Below are 16,258 nucleotides of genomic sequence, written 5' to 3'. Positions count from 1 at the left end.
CCTTCAAATGAAGCATCATTTTGCCATTGACTAAATTACTGGTCCCGTTTAGTTCTGCGTAAAGCCATTCCAAGCTCAGTATGAGTCTACATTACATAATTATTGCTAACGGTTCTTTTAAAACCCATTTTATTAACATCTTTATTTTCCAAATACATTTAGCCCTTGCCTTTCTCCAATTCTGTATGTGCTGATTCAGTCTTTAGTTCTAAAGTAGTTATTGTGCTTCAGTCTTCTTTTTGTTTAATATTCCAGTGCTGCTTTGCATTTTCTGCTTTTCTCCGTTGCATAAACAGACATGTCTGAGTTTAGCATTTAGCTCCCCCACCTTAGTCATACATTACCCTCCCCATGACAAAACCTGTGAGACTGGATAAAAGAGCAGTGTTAGAAACATTGCTTGTCTGAAGAGTTATAATAAAATTCTTTCCTCAAAGTAAAATGTTTTCTATATTCAGATATAATTAACTAATAAAGCACGCTGGAATTCATAACATTTCTTAGAAAACTGATAGTTAGAAATGACTTATTTGTTCCGTTATTCTTTTCCATGAGAAATACTATAATGACAGTCAGTTCCGTAGGTACAGAAGGGTAAAGCGCTGACTGCGGTTCATATAACCTGAACTTTGATTGGCAGCTCAGTCGCTGGATGTGGTAACCAGAGAAAAGAGCAGAATTACGAGATGGAGCCCACTCTTCTACTGGGGAGGGGGGACAGGGGAGCACATGCTGCAGTGAGAACTCTACATAGAATCCGCATTGGAGACCAGCTACCAGAGAAAAAACTGTCGATCAAGGAGGCTGGCCCATTATGGGAGGTGCCTCTCAAAGAAATAGAAAACACACCCATGGCTTAGGCCCATTGCATCCTCTCCTTGGGGAAATCATGGTTATGTGCAAATGCAACAAGCTATGGCCATAAAGAAAAGCAGTTCACAGTTTTGCTTGATGGCACAACTCTAGCTGCTTGACCCAACCCCCTAAGAAAAAAACACATGAGCTATAGGGCTGTATAGGTGGTCAAAGGATTGTGCAAAAAAAAAAAAGTCGTCAATCAGTTGTACAGCTTTAAAGTATAGCAAATTTAATAAATAGTGACCATAAGAAAGTGGAGTGCATGCTAATGTTATACTTTATTGCACATAGAAATTAGGCAGTATTTCACTGATTCATGTTGTGGGTTCAGGTACACACTATTTTATTCCACTGCTCCAGCCATTAAATGACAACAATTAAATAAGGATATAAATATATATATATATATATATATATATATATATATATATATATATGTAAGGTTTTTTTTATGTGTGTGTGTGTGTGTGTGTGTGTGTGTGTGTGTGTGTGTGTGTGTGTGTCTGTAATTGTATCTGTTAAGTTTTGAGGACCATAAATGTGATCCTTAGAACGGAGAAATTACAAATGCGAAGTTAGCACAATACATACTAAGGCTGAGATCATAATATTTTGAAGTATACTCCCTACCATGAAACAGCACAGTTTCAGAATTAGTAGATATAAGTAGCAAGGATGTGTGGAGCACAGGGGAGCGGGAGGAAGCCCCTTGCAAAAATAAGTTAAATGTGTAACAGCAACTTTCAGAATTCATTGTTTTTTTTTTTTTGGAATTTTAGTATTTTAGTTTAATTTTTGAAGTGTATCAGGTCTGTCACTTCTGACAGGCAAGCACGTATATGTATAGCTTTTTAATATTTATTTTTTCATTTATTATAGCATCAGAGAGCCCATGAAGATCCTGCTGCTCTGAAATTCAGCTTCCATGAGGTCATCACAGCTGGCTACCATGCTCCTCCAGAGCTGAAGGTCCTGAAAAATAGATGCCTGGTGCCAGGGTGGTACTCTACTCATCTAGAGAGGTGGCTTTCCTATTTTCCAGCTCCTCAGGTGAGGATTAAGCTGAGGTGATGTAATACTTCTGTTACCTGCTACTAATACAGCGCCAAGCTTGTAAAGTACTGCTATATGTTGACCAAGATTTGGATTTAATTACTGTCTATGACAAGTACTATTTATAGTGTGTAGGGTTGGGGTGAGGGTGGGTTTGTGCATGTGTACGTGAGTGTATGTATGTGTGTATTTTCGTAATAGAAGATATAGTGATACCTTGGGTTTCACTTTTTCACAGGTGCTAATTCTAGATGGCCACCAGCTAAGAAATGACCCTGCTGCCGTGATGGACGATGTTCAGAAGTTTCTGGGTGTGTCTCCACATTACAACTACTCTGAGGCACTAACGTATGTATGAGCTCATCTTTCTCTGTGCATCTACCACTAATTCTCCTAAATGAGAACAATAATGCAGTTATGCAATTGTCTGAGAGGTATATGCATACCTGGTTTTCTTTTCACAGATTATGTAACAAAGCTACATAAATCAGAATTCATCATGTCCAAACTGAGTAAAACTGGAGATATATTACAGCTAGAGCAAAAACACTGAAGGCAAAGTAGAAGAAGTAAGTTACATAAATAGTAATACTTTCAGTAAAAAAGCACCATTTCATATCAGGAAATACAAATTATAGCATACAAATATATATTCAACAGACTTCCATTGCGATAAAACAGTAAAACTAAGCAACATGTTCGACTACATAGGTATCATATTTCAATATTTAATTATAATATGGCACATTTTGCCATGTTCAGATCTGAATATAGTCAATCGGTGTCAAAACAAAAAAATTCAGTCATGCAGAAATTCAAAACATACTCTGCAGATCCATTACAGTGCATTTCTATGAGCAGCAATATTTACTGAGTTATTAAGTTTTGTCTGTCAACTCAAGGCATTAAATGACGTAGGAAAATTGTAATTACATGCAAACAGGTATTCTACAGTCCAAGTGAAGGCAATTACAGTGAATGTTTCAATTTCTTTAACTGCAGTTTGTCAAAACTGCACTGAGTTCTACTGTGCAAGCCAGCAGTGCATTTTTTTCTTTTCCCCAATGTCATATGGTCAAAAAGTTGGCCAGATGATATATATAAATAATGGAGGTGTAAGAGACCACATTATCCATATGACAGTGCAGGAGCCTGCCCCTGCAAAAAACAGTTTCTTTCTTTCTTTCTTTCTTTCTTTCTTTCTTTCTTTCTTTCAAGTTATACTTCCCAATATAAAACATCTATGATACATACATAGCTCCTGAGGGGGGGGGATTTGTAAGCTGTACCTATATACTGCCTTCTACTCACTCCACAATGGAAATGTTCTCAATCACTAATCCCTCAGTATCCTCAGTGACAATAAAATGCCCATCTGCTACTTGCCGCAGGTGCCAACTTATAGGGGGCACTGAACTAAAAGAATACTTTAAGAGTTTACAAACTATCATGAAGCAGTCATGATTGTTTATGGACATCCTACAAACTGTCAAAATGTTGTTCTTAAAACAGCTGCAGGCTTTCCACTATGCTTTCTCCAACTAACTATAACTGAGATTATTTAATGACAACTTGTAAACTCTCAGACTCTTCTTTTTTTCTGATACATTAATAAACATACCTTTTATAAACTTTATGTGCGTCATTAAATAATGATTACTTAGAAACAGCATAAAAAGAATATAAAAAAGCATATTTATTAATGTAGTAACTAAATAACTTGTTGCTATCTTCTTCTTCTTCTTTCGGCTTTTTCCCAGTTAGGGGTTGCCACAGCGGATCACCTGTCCGCTCATGATTGGCAGTGGAGTTTTTACAGTGTCAAGTTGCCAGCCCAGCGCCCAACCTTCCACAGAAGGCACACACATACACGCACTTACACCTAGGGCCAATTTAAAGTGTCCAATCCACCTACAGCATGTCTTTGGGATGTGGGTGGAAAGTGGAGCACCCGGAGGAAAACCCACGTGACCACAGGGAGGACATGCAGACTCTGCACAGAAGGCTCCCCAGCCGAGAATTAAACTGGAGAACCTCTTGCTGTGAGGTGACATTGCTAACTGCTGCACCACCGTGGCCGCCCAAATAACTTGTTGCTATAATCTGTCAATTTACAAGCTGTAATTGTAGACACTTATAGACAGCATGGGGGGGTCAACTGGGGATGCTGACCAGGGTGCTAAGAACCTTTGCTACATGCTGACAACCCTTTTCAAATCTCACTTTTAATATGTCTGTCGTAATAAGTTCCTTGAAAATAGGCTTATTCTAGATGTTACCTCTTGCCTAAGCCTGAAACTCTCTGTAAATGGATGTTCAGACATTCCCAGAGGCTTTATCCATATCCTGCATTTGCATAAAGAATGTCTTTGCCTGGACAATCCCTCAACATTCAGGATAGAACAGACAAGAATGGAGCGGGTGTGTTACTTTTGTCTAATAGTCTTTAAAAGGAATATCCTTCCTGCCCTAGTAAATCCTTATTACTGGCACAGGCCCTCACTGTTAGGCCTATTCTTGAGGCCGTGAATACCTGTTTCTCATCTTTATAATTTATTCTTGTGCAAATTTTAAAATTCTGTAGAAAGCAAGTGGGCAGTGCAAATTATTTAATAACCATCAGCTCTGATACTAGTGACCAAGTGTATGGCAACCTGATTTTAGACCAGTTAAACTGTGTGGACAAAATGAAAGTTCAGTTGAGGCTGCCCACTAAAGTGGGCTAGCCTGTGTAACTGATTTATTACTGTTTCCTGCATTTCTGTGTGCTTTCTATCTCAAAAACAAAAAAAAACAAAAAAAATATCCTTGTTTTCCCACCTCTCCTCGACTAGTTTAGACCAGTATACAGGCTTTGCTGTATTCTGGGCTGTGGTGTAGTTCTTGTGTTGTCCATTGCCTTACTTGGATAGAAGGAAGTTTCTTTGCTCACCAGTGGGAGTGGGGAGACTTGAGCAGCCGATCTGTCCCTGAAGGAGTCACCTCAGCACAAGAGCTTGTATTAATTGGTTGTTTTGGACCATTTCTAGCTCTTTTGAAGTTCTCTGTTTAAAATCCGCCTCTGAGCGTATTTTTCTGGCTATACTACTCAGAAACAGCTCCTCGTGGTCCTGCAGAGTGGTCCTAGCAGCAGAGAACTGAGAAAAGCGACTACTTTCCTGATTTAAGTATTTTTTGCTGTTTTTTACCTAAAATACCTTCTCTTGCTTACTTTGAACAAGCTTAAACTGTTTTTTTAGCTGTTTGTTGCATTATATATTATCTGCACTTAAAGTTACATTTGGTCGAAAATTGGTCGAAAGTTTGTTTGTTTGTTAAATTTAAATGTTGAGGCTGCCCACTAAAGTGTGCTAGCCTGTGTAACTGATTTATTACTGTTTCCTGCATTTCTGTGTGCTTTCTATCTCGAAAACAAAAAAAATATCCTTGTTTTCCTGCCTCTCCTCGACTAGTTTAGACCAGTATACAGGCTTTGCTGTATTCTGGGCTGTGGTGTAGTTCCTGTGTTGTCCATTGCCTTACTTGGATAGAAGGAAATTTCTTTGCTCACCAGTGGGAGTGGGGAGCCTTGAGCAGCCTATCTGTCCCTGAAGAAGTGACCTCAGCACAAGAGCTTGTAGTAATTGGTTGTTTTGGACCATTTCTAGCTGTTTTGAAGTTCCCTGTGGTTAAAGAAGGTTAAACTTTTTCTGGCTCCGCCAAGTCTGCTCTTCAAATTTTCCCTTAAGAAATCTCTACTCTTATAATAATCAGTCTACTCGCTTTATTATAAGCCTAGCACTTGTTCTCAAAACCTCTCTTCTAAGTAAGCACTCTCAAACTAAAGTAAGCACTACATCCACCTACCACCCCTGTGAGTACCCACTTCCGTTAAAGGCACAGCACTCCCTTATAATATTCTAGCATGTCGAGTGGTAGATTACTAGCATTCTCTCCGGTTCAGCTGGTTAATCTGGGAATCTTGAGGCAATGCTACAGTTGTCTCATGTACACTGGCAACACTCTCCTCCTCCCAACAAACACAAATACATGTGAGAGATGCAACTATATAGCCAAACTGGAGGCTGAACTCTCTCAACTCAGGACTGGCAAGACCAGACAGGAGGAGAAGGTAACCACACACACAGCAAACCCAGTCCCACATAGACCTACCACAACTGCAAACCAAACACATAATAAAACAAAGATATACTCGGAGGCTCTAACAAAAAACTTACCAAAACAACAGAGGCTCCCAAAGCATACACCCAAAAATCCACCACCTCAAAACATAACACATGCAACACATACTTCAATAAATCAGTGTGTTAAACAATCACAGCCCTTAAGGCCAAACACCATGCCTGATACACTAGTAATAGGTGACTCTATAGTCAGACACACTGACGTTCCGCTTACCAGGCTGAACAAGGAGAGGGTAACGGTGAGCTGCCTATCAGGAGCTAGGATCCGCCACATAACACACGCACTCAGGTCACTCCAAAGCAAGTACAAATATGACTCCGTCATTGTCCATGCCGGCGTGAATGACCTGAGACATACCTGCCCTGACTACATGAAAAGAGACATAGAGGAGCTCTCTGATTATGTAGCCCAGGCTGGTATGACCCTGACCCTGAGCAGCATCTTGCCCTCACCAAGAATGATGCCACAACACAAAGACAAGATGATCAGCTTTAATAATTGGCTCAATTACTGGTGTCATTCTAGGGGGATCCAATGTCTGTCTGCTTGGGATGACATGCTGGACAAGCCACGTTGCTTCGCAAGGGACGGCTTGCATCTGTCACCACTGGGCTTCCGGATATTGGCCAAGACTCTTGCCACCCCCATAGTGCCTTTTTTAGGCAAGGCTCAAAAGACAAATCCACTTCCTTAGAAAACAAAAATGGAAAAAAATTAAGGGTAATGCTGCTCAATGCCAGAAGTCTAAATCTCAAGATGCAGGCTCTCGAAGCACTCCTCAGTATGGAGAACATCGATGTCTGTGCAGTAACTGAAACCTGGTTCAAGGCTCCTGAGAGCACCCCAGCACTACCAGGCTATACCTCGTATCATGCTTTTCGGCCCCAAAACTCGGGCCAAACCAAAAAGGGAGGGGGAGTGTCCATATTCATCAAAGACACCCACACCTCCAGGTTAGTGGCAACACATGAAGCATCAGAGACCATCCAGGTGCAACTAACCATAGGCAAAACTGCTATATAACTGGTAGCATGTTACAGACCACCCTCCCAATCTCAGGAACCCCATTCAGTCTTCCTGAAGACATTGGAGGATATGAATGTCTCACCAAACACCATCATATTGGGAGACTTCAACTACCCTGACATAGACTGGGTGCATTATTCTAGCCCTAACACCCTAGCCCAAAGGTTCCTGGAATTCATAAATTCAAATGCAATGGAACAGCTAGTCACCTCTCCCACAAGGGGAGATAATATACTAGACCTGATCATCACAAACATGGGGACAAAGTGCTCCACACCGGAAGTATACCCCACACTAGTGAGATCAGACCACAAACTAATCACCCTGGATATACATATCCCACCTCAACCCTCAACACAAAAGACTACAGTGAAAAACTTCTCAAAAGCTGACTTTACACTTCTTAAGACTGAGATGGTATCCTTTAAGCCCACTGGGCAAGTGGAAACCACATCCCATAATGCTGAATCCTTCACAATTGCTTTCTACGGACATCTCCAAGAATGCATGGATCATGCAATCCCAAATAAAACCAAGACCCTCTCCACCAAGGGCAGGCATCCTGTCTGGTGGACCCCAGCCATAAACAAATTGTATAACAAAAGAAGGAAGCTACTGCACGACAGAGCAAAATCCCATAAAGAGAAGGCATCTCTGATCAGCACTAGTAGAAAGCTACGTTCTCTCATAAAAACATCCAAGGCTAACTGTGAGAGAAAAATCGCTATGGACACTAAAGATAACCACAAGGCCTTCTTCTGCTATGTTAGAAACCTGGGCGGAAACCCTCAGATATGCTCAGTTAGTTCACAATGACAAAAAATACACTGAACCCACAGATATTGCCAACATTCTGGCAGACAGGTTCAGTGCAAATTTCTCCCCTCCCTCACCCCCAAAAGAAGAAATACTTATCCCAGCTGAATGTAACCTCCCTGTCATCTCAGATGTCCAAGTGAGAACCGCCCTCAGCAAAGCTAAAAACACAGCATCAACGGGACCTGACGGTATCCCAGGTTGCGTGCTACGTGAACTCCAAGAGGAGCTAAACCCGCACATAAAAATGCTATTTAACCTTAGCCTTACTACAGGATATGTACCTGAACACTGGCGTACAGCAACAGTGGTCCCACTCCACAAAGGAGGCACCTCTACAGACCCTGGTAACTACTGCCCCATAAGCTTAACCAGCCTGGTCTGCAAAGCTATGGAAAGAATCATTATGGAACTCATAAACAGAGACATTGGGGACCTACAGACACTTGATCCCACCCAGTTTGGCTTTGTAAAGGGCAGATACTGCCTTTTGAACCCGGTTGACTTTTTTGAAACAGTCACTAGAGCCATTGACGAGGGCAAAGCAGTCCATACAGCCTACCTTGACTTGGCTAAAGCTTTTGACACAATACCCCACCCAGGCATCATAGACAAGCTCAACAGCTTAAATGTAAATCTGTATGTCACAAGATGGGTTGCAAACTGGCTAAAGGCTAGAACCCATAAAGTCAAAATCGCTGGAGCCATGTCAGACTCAAAGCCAGTCACAAGTGGTGTCCCACAGGGCTCTGTCCTGGGACCCCTCTTGTTCGGCATTTATTTCTCAGATGTGAAAGCAAACATGGGAGGGTTGTGGCTGACAAAGTTTGCAGATGACTGCAAACTAGGCGCCATAGTCGATACACCAGCTGACACATACATCCTACAGAAAGGCCTCACTGAAACGGACAACTGGTGCCGGAGTCAAAACTAAATGCCAAAAAATGTATAGTCATCCCCTTTGGGAAAAACAAAGTACGCACAAATTATCACATAGACAGTAACGCACTGAGTACAGAAAAATTAATCAGAGACCTGGGGACCCAAGTTGATAGTGACCTTTCATTTGACACCCACGTTGCCAAAGTGGTTAGAAAGACTTTCTACCTTGCCCACCTTATGAAGGGATTCACATCCAGATCAAAGGAGGTCATTGTACCCCTATACTCCTCCCTTATCAGGCCCATGATTGAGTACAATGCCCCATTTGGTATGTACCTCACCCGGCACTTGCAACAACTGGAGAGTCCCCAAAAGTACCTCACCAAGAGGATCAAGGGTCTCCAACATATGTCATATGCTGCCAGACTAAAGAAACTCCAGCTCTATTCAGTAGCATACTGCCTACTCAGAGGTGATCTGTGCCTAACGTACAAGGCCATGTCCAATCAGGAATTGATGGACATGCTCCAACTCAAAAAATCCAAATCCATCAGAACCACAAGAGCTAAAGATTTCAACCTCAGCGCAAATATGAATAGGACATGCTGGAGGGACAGATTCATAACTCAGAGGCGCCCCATACTCTGGAACAGAATCCCAGTTCATGTTAGGCAGAGCCCCTCACTGACTCTCTTCAAGAGAAATCTTGACGAGTGGATGGGAGATCGTAGGTTTACCCCAGGGGTCACATCTGTGTCACTACTAGACAGAGGCACAGTAAACTAATTCTATTATGTAAGGGGGTCTTCACTGTGTCACTACTAGACAGAGGCACAGTATTCTAAATCTATTCTGTACACTTTTGTACCATTACATGGGGTGGCGAAAGCCACATCACTATGGCTAGGCTTATAAATGCCCCAGGGTAGATAGCCTAGTACTAAACTATGAAACTATGAAACTATGAGATAGAAGAACTGAACCTACTAGTTTGAGGGGGCAGCATTCAATTATGTTCTTTATCAGTTGTCTGTGTGGAGTTTGCCTGTTCTCTTCATGCCTGCATGGGTTTTCTTCAAGGAATCCATTTTCCGTCCATGTCGCACACTGTGTGTGTATGTATATATATATATATATATATATATATATATATATATATATATATATATTCTTGAGTTGTGGAGTGTTCACCACTAAAAATGGTATATGTCAGTCTATTTATGTATTTAACAAATAAAAAGAAAAAATAATTAAAAATGTTTTTAGAGATAAGCTTGCCTATAAAGTATATCAAATGATTTTCTCGCTTAAAAAGGATGAATTACAACTTCAGTGAAACACAGATATGCAACTAATCCACAGATAAAAGGCAATGGCTCATTCACATTGCCACTATGCCTTTTTGATCTTGTAAGTTTGTTTAGTTTTAGTGTAAGCCTGTTATGCTTCACTGTGGCCCCAAGAATATTCCTAACTCTGCCACATGCATTCTTGAATTTTCTGTTTTATTTTTCTGTTTTCACAAGTAAATTGCCCTTTCATGTCCTTCAAACTGCTGTTCTTCCAAGTTCTTCAATGTATCCTAGTCAGTGAAAAAAATCATACTAAAAATAGTATTTTCAAGCACTTTGTTCCCTAAAAGATGCAGCTACACTGTAAAAGATTTGATTCTTACCTCTGGTTATTGGCTAGGCTTGTAGTAGTCTGCAAACTGATAGCTTTGCATGTGTGGTTTTAATGATCCATACTGAAGCCCTTTATTTTGTCTGTATATGAATAAACACCACTAATATTTCTTCACTGTTGTCTGATTCCTTCTAAGTTTGTTTTACACAAACAAGCACTTGAAAGTATCAAGATAAGACAAATGTTCAACCAAATATGGCCAAGTATTCAAAGTCATTGCTTTTTTTCTTCTGTGCCCTGAACCCTTAGGCCTTCCCAGTGGACACACAGACACACACACACACACACACACACACACACACACACACACACACACACACACACGCACACTCTCCACCACTGCTTTTCGTAGTGAGTAGCTAGGCACCAATGCCATGTGCATGAAAGACTATTTCCTCGGTGCACCCTTAAATAATCCTCCTTTCAATCATCACCCTATGTCTGTCTACTTTCGTCTGTCCATATTTAATACTCATGTGTTTTGATATCGCATTATGGTAGTCTGACAGTGGAAGAAAGAGAGAGAGAGAAAAAAACACTTGCACCCAGGCAAACACACACTCCTAAACATGCACAGAAGTGCACACCTGTCTGCCTGTGTCAGTGGGAGTAAGATATTAAGTATAATACACAAGGTAGACAAATGCATTTCACTGCTTTAATGTACCGCATTTTTCAGTAAATGACTTTACCTGACATAATTTTGCATATATAATATATAGGTCTTTGCCAACTCTTTTTTTCTTGTTGCTTCACTATCTAGCTGCAGAATTAAGTATATCAAGAGGAGGTCAATGTCTAATTCTACAAGTGCCAAGTGCCCTAATCACAATACCCTGAAGATCAGAATGCAGATCACTGTTTTCTATAGAAAATCACTGATGGTGCAACTGTACACCATTCCTTTCTATGGGGAAATTATTGCTTCTTTGTGTTGGTGCAATTGTGGAGTTGTTATATAAGTTCAGGAGTAAGGGGCACTTGCCCTTCCCATGGGGGTTGAAGAGGGACTTGCCCCCTGCAAAACTGCTTGCAGTTCCTGATGAGTTTTGCCCTTTAGGCATTGTGTGCATTTGTGTTCAGCTTTTGCTTCCTTCTCATCTTTTTAGTTGAGGTTTCATACAGGAACAAATAATTATCATGCGATGTGGAATTCCAGAATGTGACTTTTTAAATTTAAAGGTTTTGATGACTAAGCAACTGCAGCAAGCAGGTTTCTGTTGAATAATGACTTTTTTAAGAACATTTTTATTAATTTAACATATTTACAATATATACACAGAAGGGAAGAAATTCAACATCTCATACTGTTATACAGTGTTAGGAATACATTCAATCTTCAAGGTAATCTTATATAATTAACTCATTAAGAGTCTTGGTATTTCAATAGCAACATTTCAAGGCTATCCCAGCCACTAAAAGTCTTAGTATGATTTATAGATCTTATTCTGATCACTTCTTTTTCAGTTTTACGTAGTATTGCTGTAAAATCTAGAAATTCTTTGAGTATAGGAAGTGAGACTGAGTTCCAATTTTTTTGTAATAACTTTTCTAGCAGCTGCCAAGACAGCCCAAAACAATTATCAGACCATAATCCATTAAAAAACTTACTTATCTCTTCCCAATATACATTTAATTTTTCATACTCCAGAAACATATGTGGCTAATCAACTTTTACAACTTTACTACATCTCCAACAAACCGAAGAAGACATTTTACTAAACTTAGAGATTTTATAGGGACTAACAAACATTCTATGTATACATTTCTACTTAAAAACTTTCCGGAATAAATATGAAGACGTCTGCCTAACTTATTTAAGTAACAAAAGTTTTATTCTCAACATCTATTGAGTCAGTCAATCCACTGTTATCTAAAAAGTTTTAGAATTTTGCAGCAAAATGAATATTATTATTATTTATAATTAACTTATATAACATGGAAAAGCTTCCTTTGTAGATCAATTTACCTTCAATTATAGTATTCATATATTCATGTAAGGGGGGAACAGTATTATGTCCCTCTTGACTCATATTATCTACAAATTCATTTAATTTCTTAATGATGTATAATATTAAATGATTATCAGATTAATCCAACATATAATCTTTTATTAAATATTCTGGTGACTTGTCTTTTCCTTTTTTTAAAGCAATCAGACAAAAATACTAATCCATTCCTTTTTAATAAATTCATATTAACATTTTTCTAAGTTTTCTTAAATCTAGAGTTGTGTGCAATGGGAAAGCAGAACATTTCCATTTTACTATTAATGGAGTTTTAAAAACATATTTAACTGTTTTAAAAACTGATTTCGTATATGCAGTGTCTAAAGAGTGAAAATAATTTCTTTCTAAGGCAAATGTTATTAACCAGATGAAAGGGTTGTTACATATTTCTAATTTATCGTATTTGATAAATGTAAATAATTTTGTATAATTTCTTCCTGAATGGTTTTCCATTGACTAGAGTAGGGTGCATCTATCCAGAAGTATATCAGTGTTAAAATTTGCAGCGGTAGAGTAAGATTCTACAACTGGGAAGCTAATACCACTGTACTTCCATAATAGTATATGATTTGTATAAGCAATTCTCAGCTTTTTAGGATACCATAAGAATGACGTTAAGAATGATCACTTTTTCATTGTGCAGGCATTGTAGTATTTATCATCAGTCAAAGTATGTCACCTAAGGCTCTTAGAATGTTATCAACCAAGACCAACAGATTTTATGGAGGCTCTTAGATTGTTCCCAAATTTGACTGAATGATTTTACATGCCAGTGCACAGTTTCATGGCAATAATTCTTCCCTGCTGATGCAGGTTAGCAGCTTAGTAAACAAGCACAATTGCTGATTATTCAGTTAGATGCCACCCCATGCATTTTTTCATATTTCAATTAACAAAGATCCACAAACTGTATTATTACACAAAGCCTGTACTGACACCTTACCATGTTAGGACTTTTGGTACATTTGTCTGTATCAGCCATATTCCATGACAGAGATACATGAGCATGGCAGCAAGAGACGTAAAAAGATGAGATTGTGGAGATGAGGAAGACATTTTTCTCACCAAAGGGAAGTAGATTATTGGAATGTCTTTCTGAGGAACCAGTAGACTCCAAAACATGAGAAAATTTCAGGAAACATAAAAAATACAATATATATATATATATATATATATATATATATATATATATATATATATTAAGCAGTAAGAAAAAGTAATCTGTTTGCAAAAGGCAGAGAAATGTTCAAGAGGGCTAAACAGTCCTTATTTCCCATCCTTGTTTATGCTTTTTTTGTTAAATTATATATGCAATAATTGGGTGATACAAACATGGTAAGCTCAAAACAGGATCTGATGTCTAAACCCACAAAAGCAAGTGAATTTCTTTTGCAGTATGTGGTGCCTGTGATTCGCATATTACACATTTTCACTGGAGTACCAAACCCAGAACAATAACACTGATTGTAATATACCATAATTAAACATAATCCATTCCACAGAATATGCATTCCCCAGTAGTATCCATGTACTACCCTCCTTTGAAGAACTTACCAGCATCATTATTGTCTCAAGCAGTGGGACTATCCCATTTTGCCTACCACAATTGGTAATATTTATTCTCACCCATTTCTGTCTCCACAGATTTCTAAAACGTCTAAGGTGTCATGAGTTTTTAAAATAATAAAACTTTTATTCTACTGTCTGACAGCACTTTAAGGGAATCATTTCTTATTTCAGTGATACAGAGTTTAATTCCTTCTACCTCTCCTTCAAACTCCTTTCCCTATTGTGTGACTCTGAGCAAATCAATTGAATAGATAGTGCTCATTACCCCTAAAAAGGACACCTGTCTCCCCATGTATCTACCTCCTCTGAGACTTTTCAAACCTAAATAACCAAAAAGAAACACATTTTCACTGCCTTATACAGCAAAATCATGATAATCTGAGTTTTCTATATACCAAGGAATGCAAGATTAGCCTCCACAATTTATCAGGGCAGCTCATGCCCACCAGTGTTTGTATTCACGTTAAATGATCTCTGAATTGTTTCAGTTCTTTCTGATGTTTTTATAAAACTTCCATAACGGTAGCAGATAAATTACAAAAGCAAGGAAATAAGTACAGGTAGAAGGAATTCATGTTTTTAGATGTTATAAACTTTAATAACATTCCTACAGTCTTGGAACACAGTTTGTGGACATCGTCAACATGGTGTACAAAGGCAAAGGCTGTTATGTTGTTATCCCAAAATAACCAAGTTCCAAAATTATTGCTTTCCTGTATTTTAATGTTTTTAATTTGGAAAGGAGAAATACCTAGAAGTCAAGGTTTACCCATCGATAAAGAAAATTAAGAAAAAAATTTGGTTGGAGCTGATGGGTAAAATATCTGGTACATTGATTAGTGGACTGACAAAATTAAAACCTTGTGGGGATAACTGAGGAGGTAATAATGTTAGTTATGCCACGGGTGCTGTGTCTCCTTAATCATGCTAGAGCAATTAAGGAAAGTATCTGGTCTCAGCTGAAGAGAAAAATATTCTGTGTGGTGGATAAGTGCACTAAAAGATTAACAGCTCAAGGGGGACAATTGGTGTCGTAAATGTGTTGATTGCACAGCTGGTGCTCTTTCTCCTTGGACATGCTGGGACAAGTCTTCAATAGAAGGCTATTTCAGATATTCAAATATTTTATGACAAAGTCATTTGTAGGGGGAGGGACTCCATTAGTGGAGGGAGGATGAGGACAAGTAGATCCATAGGGAAATGGTGGATGCATGATTTTAGTCAGAGCGCAGCAACAGCCAATATGGCCAACAGGCTTTATTTATGAGAGAACGTTAAAATACAATGGGTGGAATAAGAAGATAAAAAAATATAGTTAGATAAGTGATTATAAACAGGATTATAAAAAATTGAGATGAAGAAGTGAGTAAATATTTCAAAGTGATGGTGGCATTTGAGATATGGGCCAACAGAAATATAAAAGGTGCTCCAATTAGAAAGTATAGACAAATAGAGCAATAGAGGGCTATTTCTGGAAAATTTGAGGAATTTAAAGTTGCAGAAGAAGTTTCTAGCATTTGTGATATTGAGGGACTGATATGATTTGCAAGAAGGAGAACAATCATTGTAGAAACATAACTGATTGTTAGACCAAAAATGAAGGAGGAAATGTGTCTAGACAAGAACAGCTGGTATCAAGTACTGAAGGTTAAGACAGAACAGGATAGGAGTAATCTATAACGATTTGGACAAGCATGAGACAGAATAGGAGCTAAGGAAATTCTGGTATAGCTGGGCAAAGGAAACCTTGTGATAGAGTCGGGATATGGTACAGGAAGAAGACTAACATGTAACCAAGTTTAAAGAAAGTAGGTCCAGTTTTTGATGTGCAGATGAGGTTACTATATTGGTAGTTTAGAAAGGAACACCACTGCAGGTCAAGGAAGAAGGATGGTAGTAAGAGGCAGGGGACTGCAAATGTGAGAAGGTCTAGGTTATCATTTTGAATAAGTGGTTGGCACTATGACAAGGCGAAGAAATTATGGGATCATATTACAGTCCAATTGGTTTGGGAGAATAAGAAGGAGAACTGGCTATTTTGTCTTTTTGGGGTAGAAGGGACAATGGTGTGGTATAATTAAAAGGAAAGGGATACTCTCTTCTCATAGCTGTATTAATCAAAAAAGTAATTCCAAGAGATTGGAAGTCAGAAGATTTAGATGATACAGGAAGAG

At 38.8% G+C, this 16,258-nt stretch overlaps 1 protein-coding gene across 1 annotated transcript in view; it reads left to right on the top strand.

Annotated features, from left to right (window-relative positions):
* The window catches only part of LOC122793530 (bifunctional heparan sulfate N-deacetylase/N-sulfotransferase 3-like), a 1,344,847-nt gene that overhangs the window by 1,151,976 nt on the left and 176,613 nt on the right, over positions 1-16,258 (top strand). The window contains exons 15-16 of the mRNA XM_044061660.1: positions 1,738-1,908; positions 2,150-2,259. Coding sequence (XP_043917595.1) covers positions 1,738-1,908; positions 2,150-2,259 — 281 coding nt within the window. The remainder of the gene's footprint in view (positions 1-1,737; positions 1,909-2,149; positions 2,260-16,258) is intronic.

The sequence above is a fragment of the Protopterus annectens genome, chromosome 2.part0 (assembly GCF_019279795.1).
Source record: "Protopterus annectens isolate FY-2018-M chromosome 2.part0, PAN1.0, whole genome shotgun sequence".
NCBI classification, from domain to species: domain Eukaryota; kingdom Metazoa; phylum Chordata; order Ceratodontiformes; family Protopteridae; genus Protopterus; species Protopterus annectens.
Note: the sequence above shows the minus strand (reverse complement) of the source record. Positions and strands in the feature narration are given on the sequence as shown.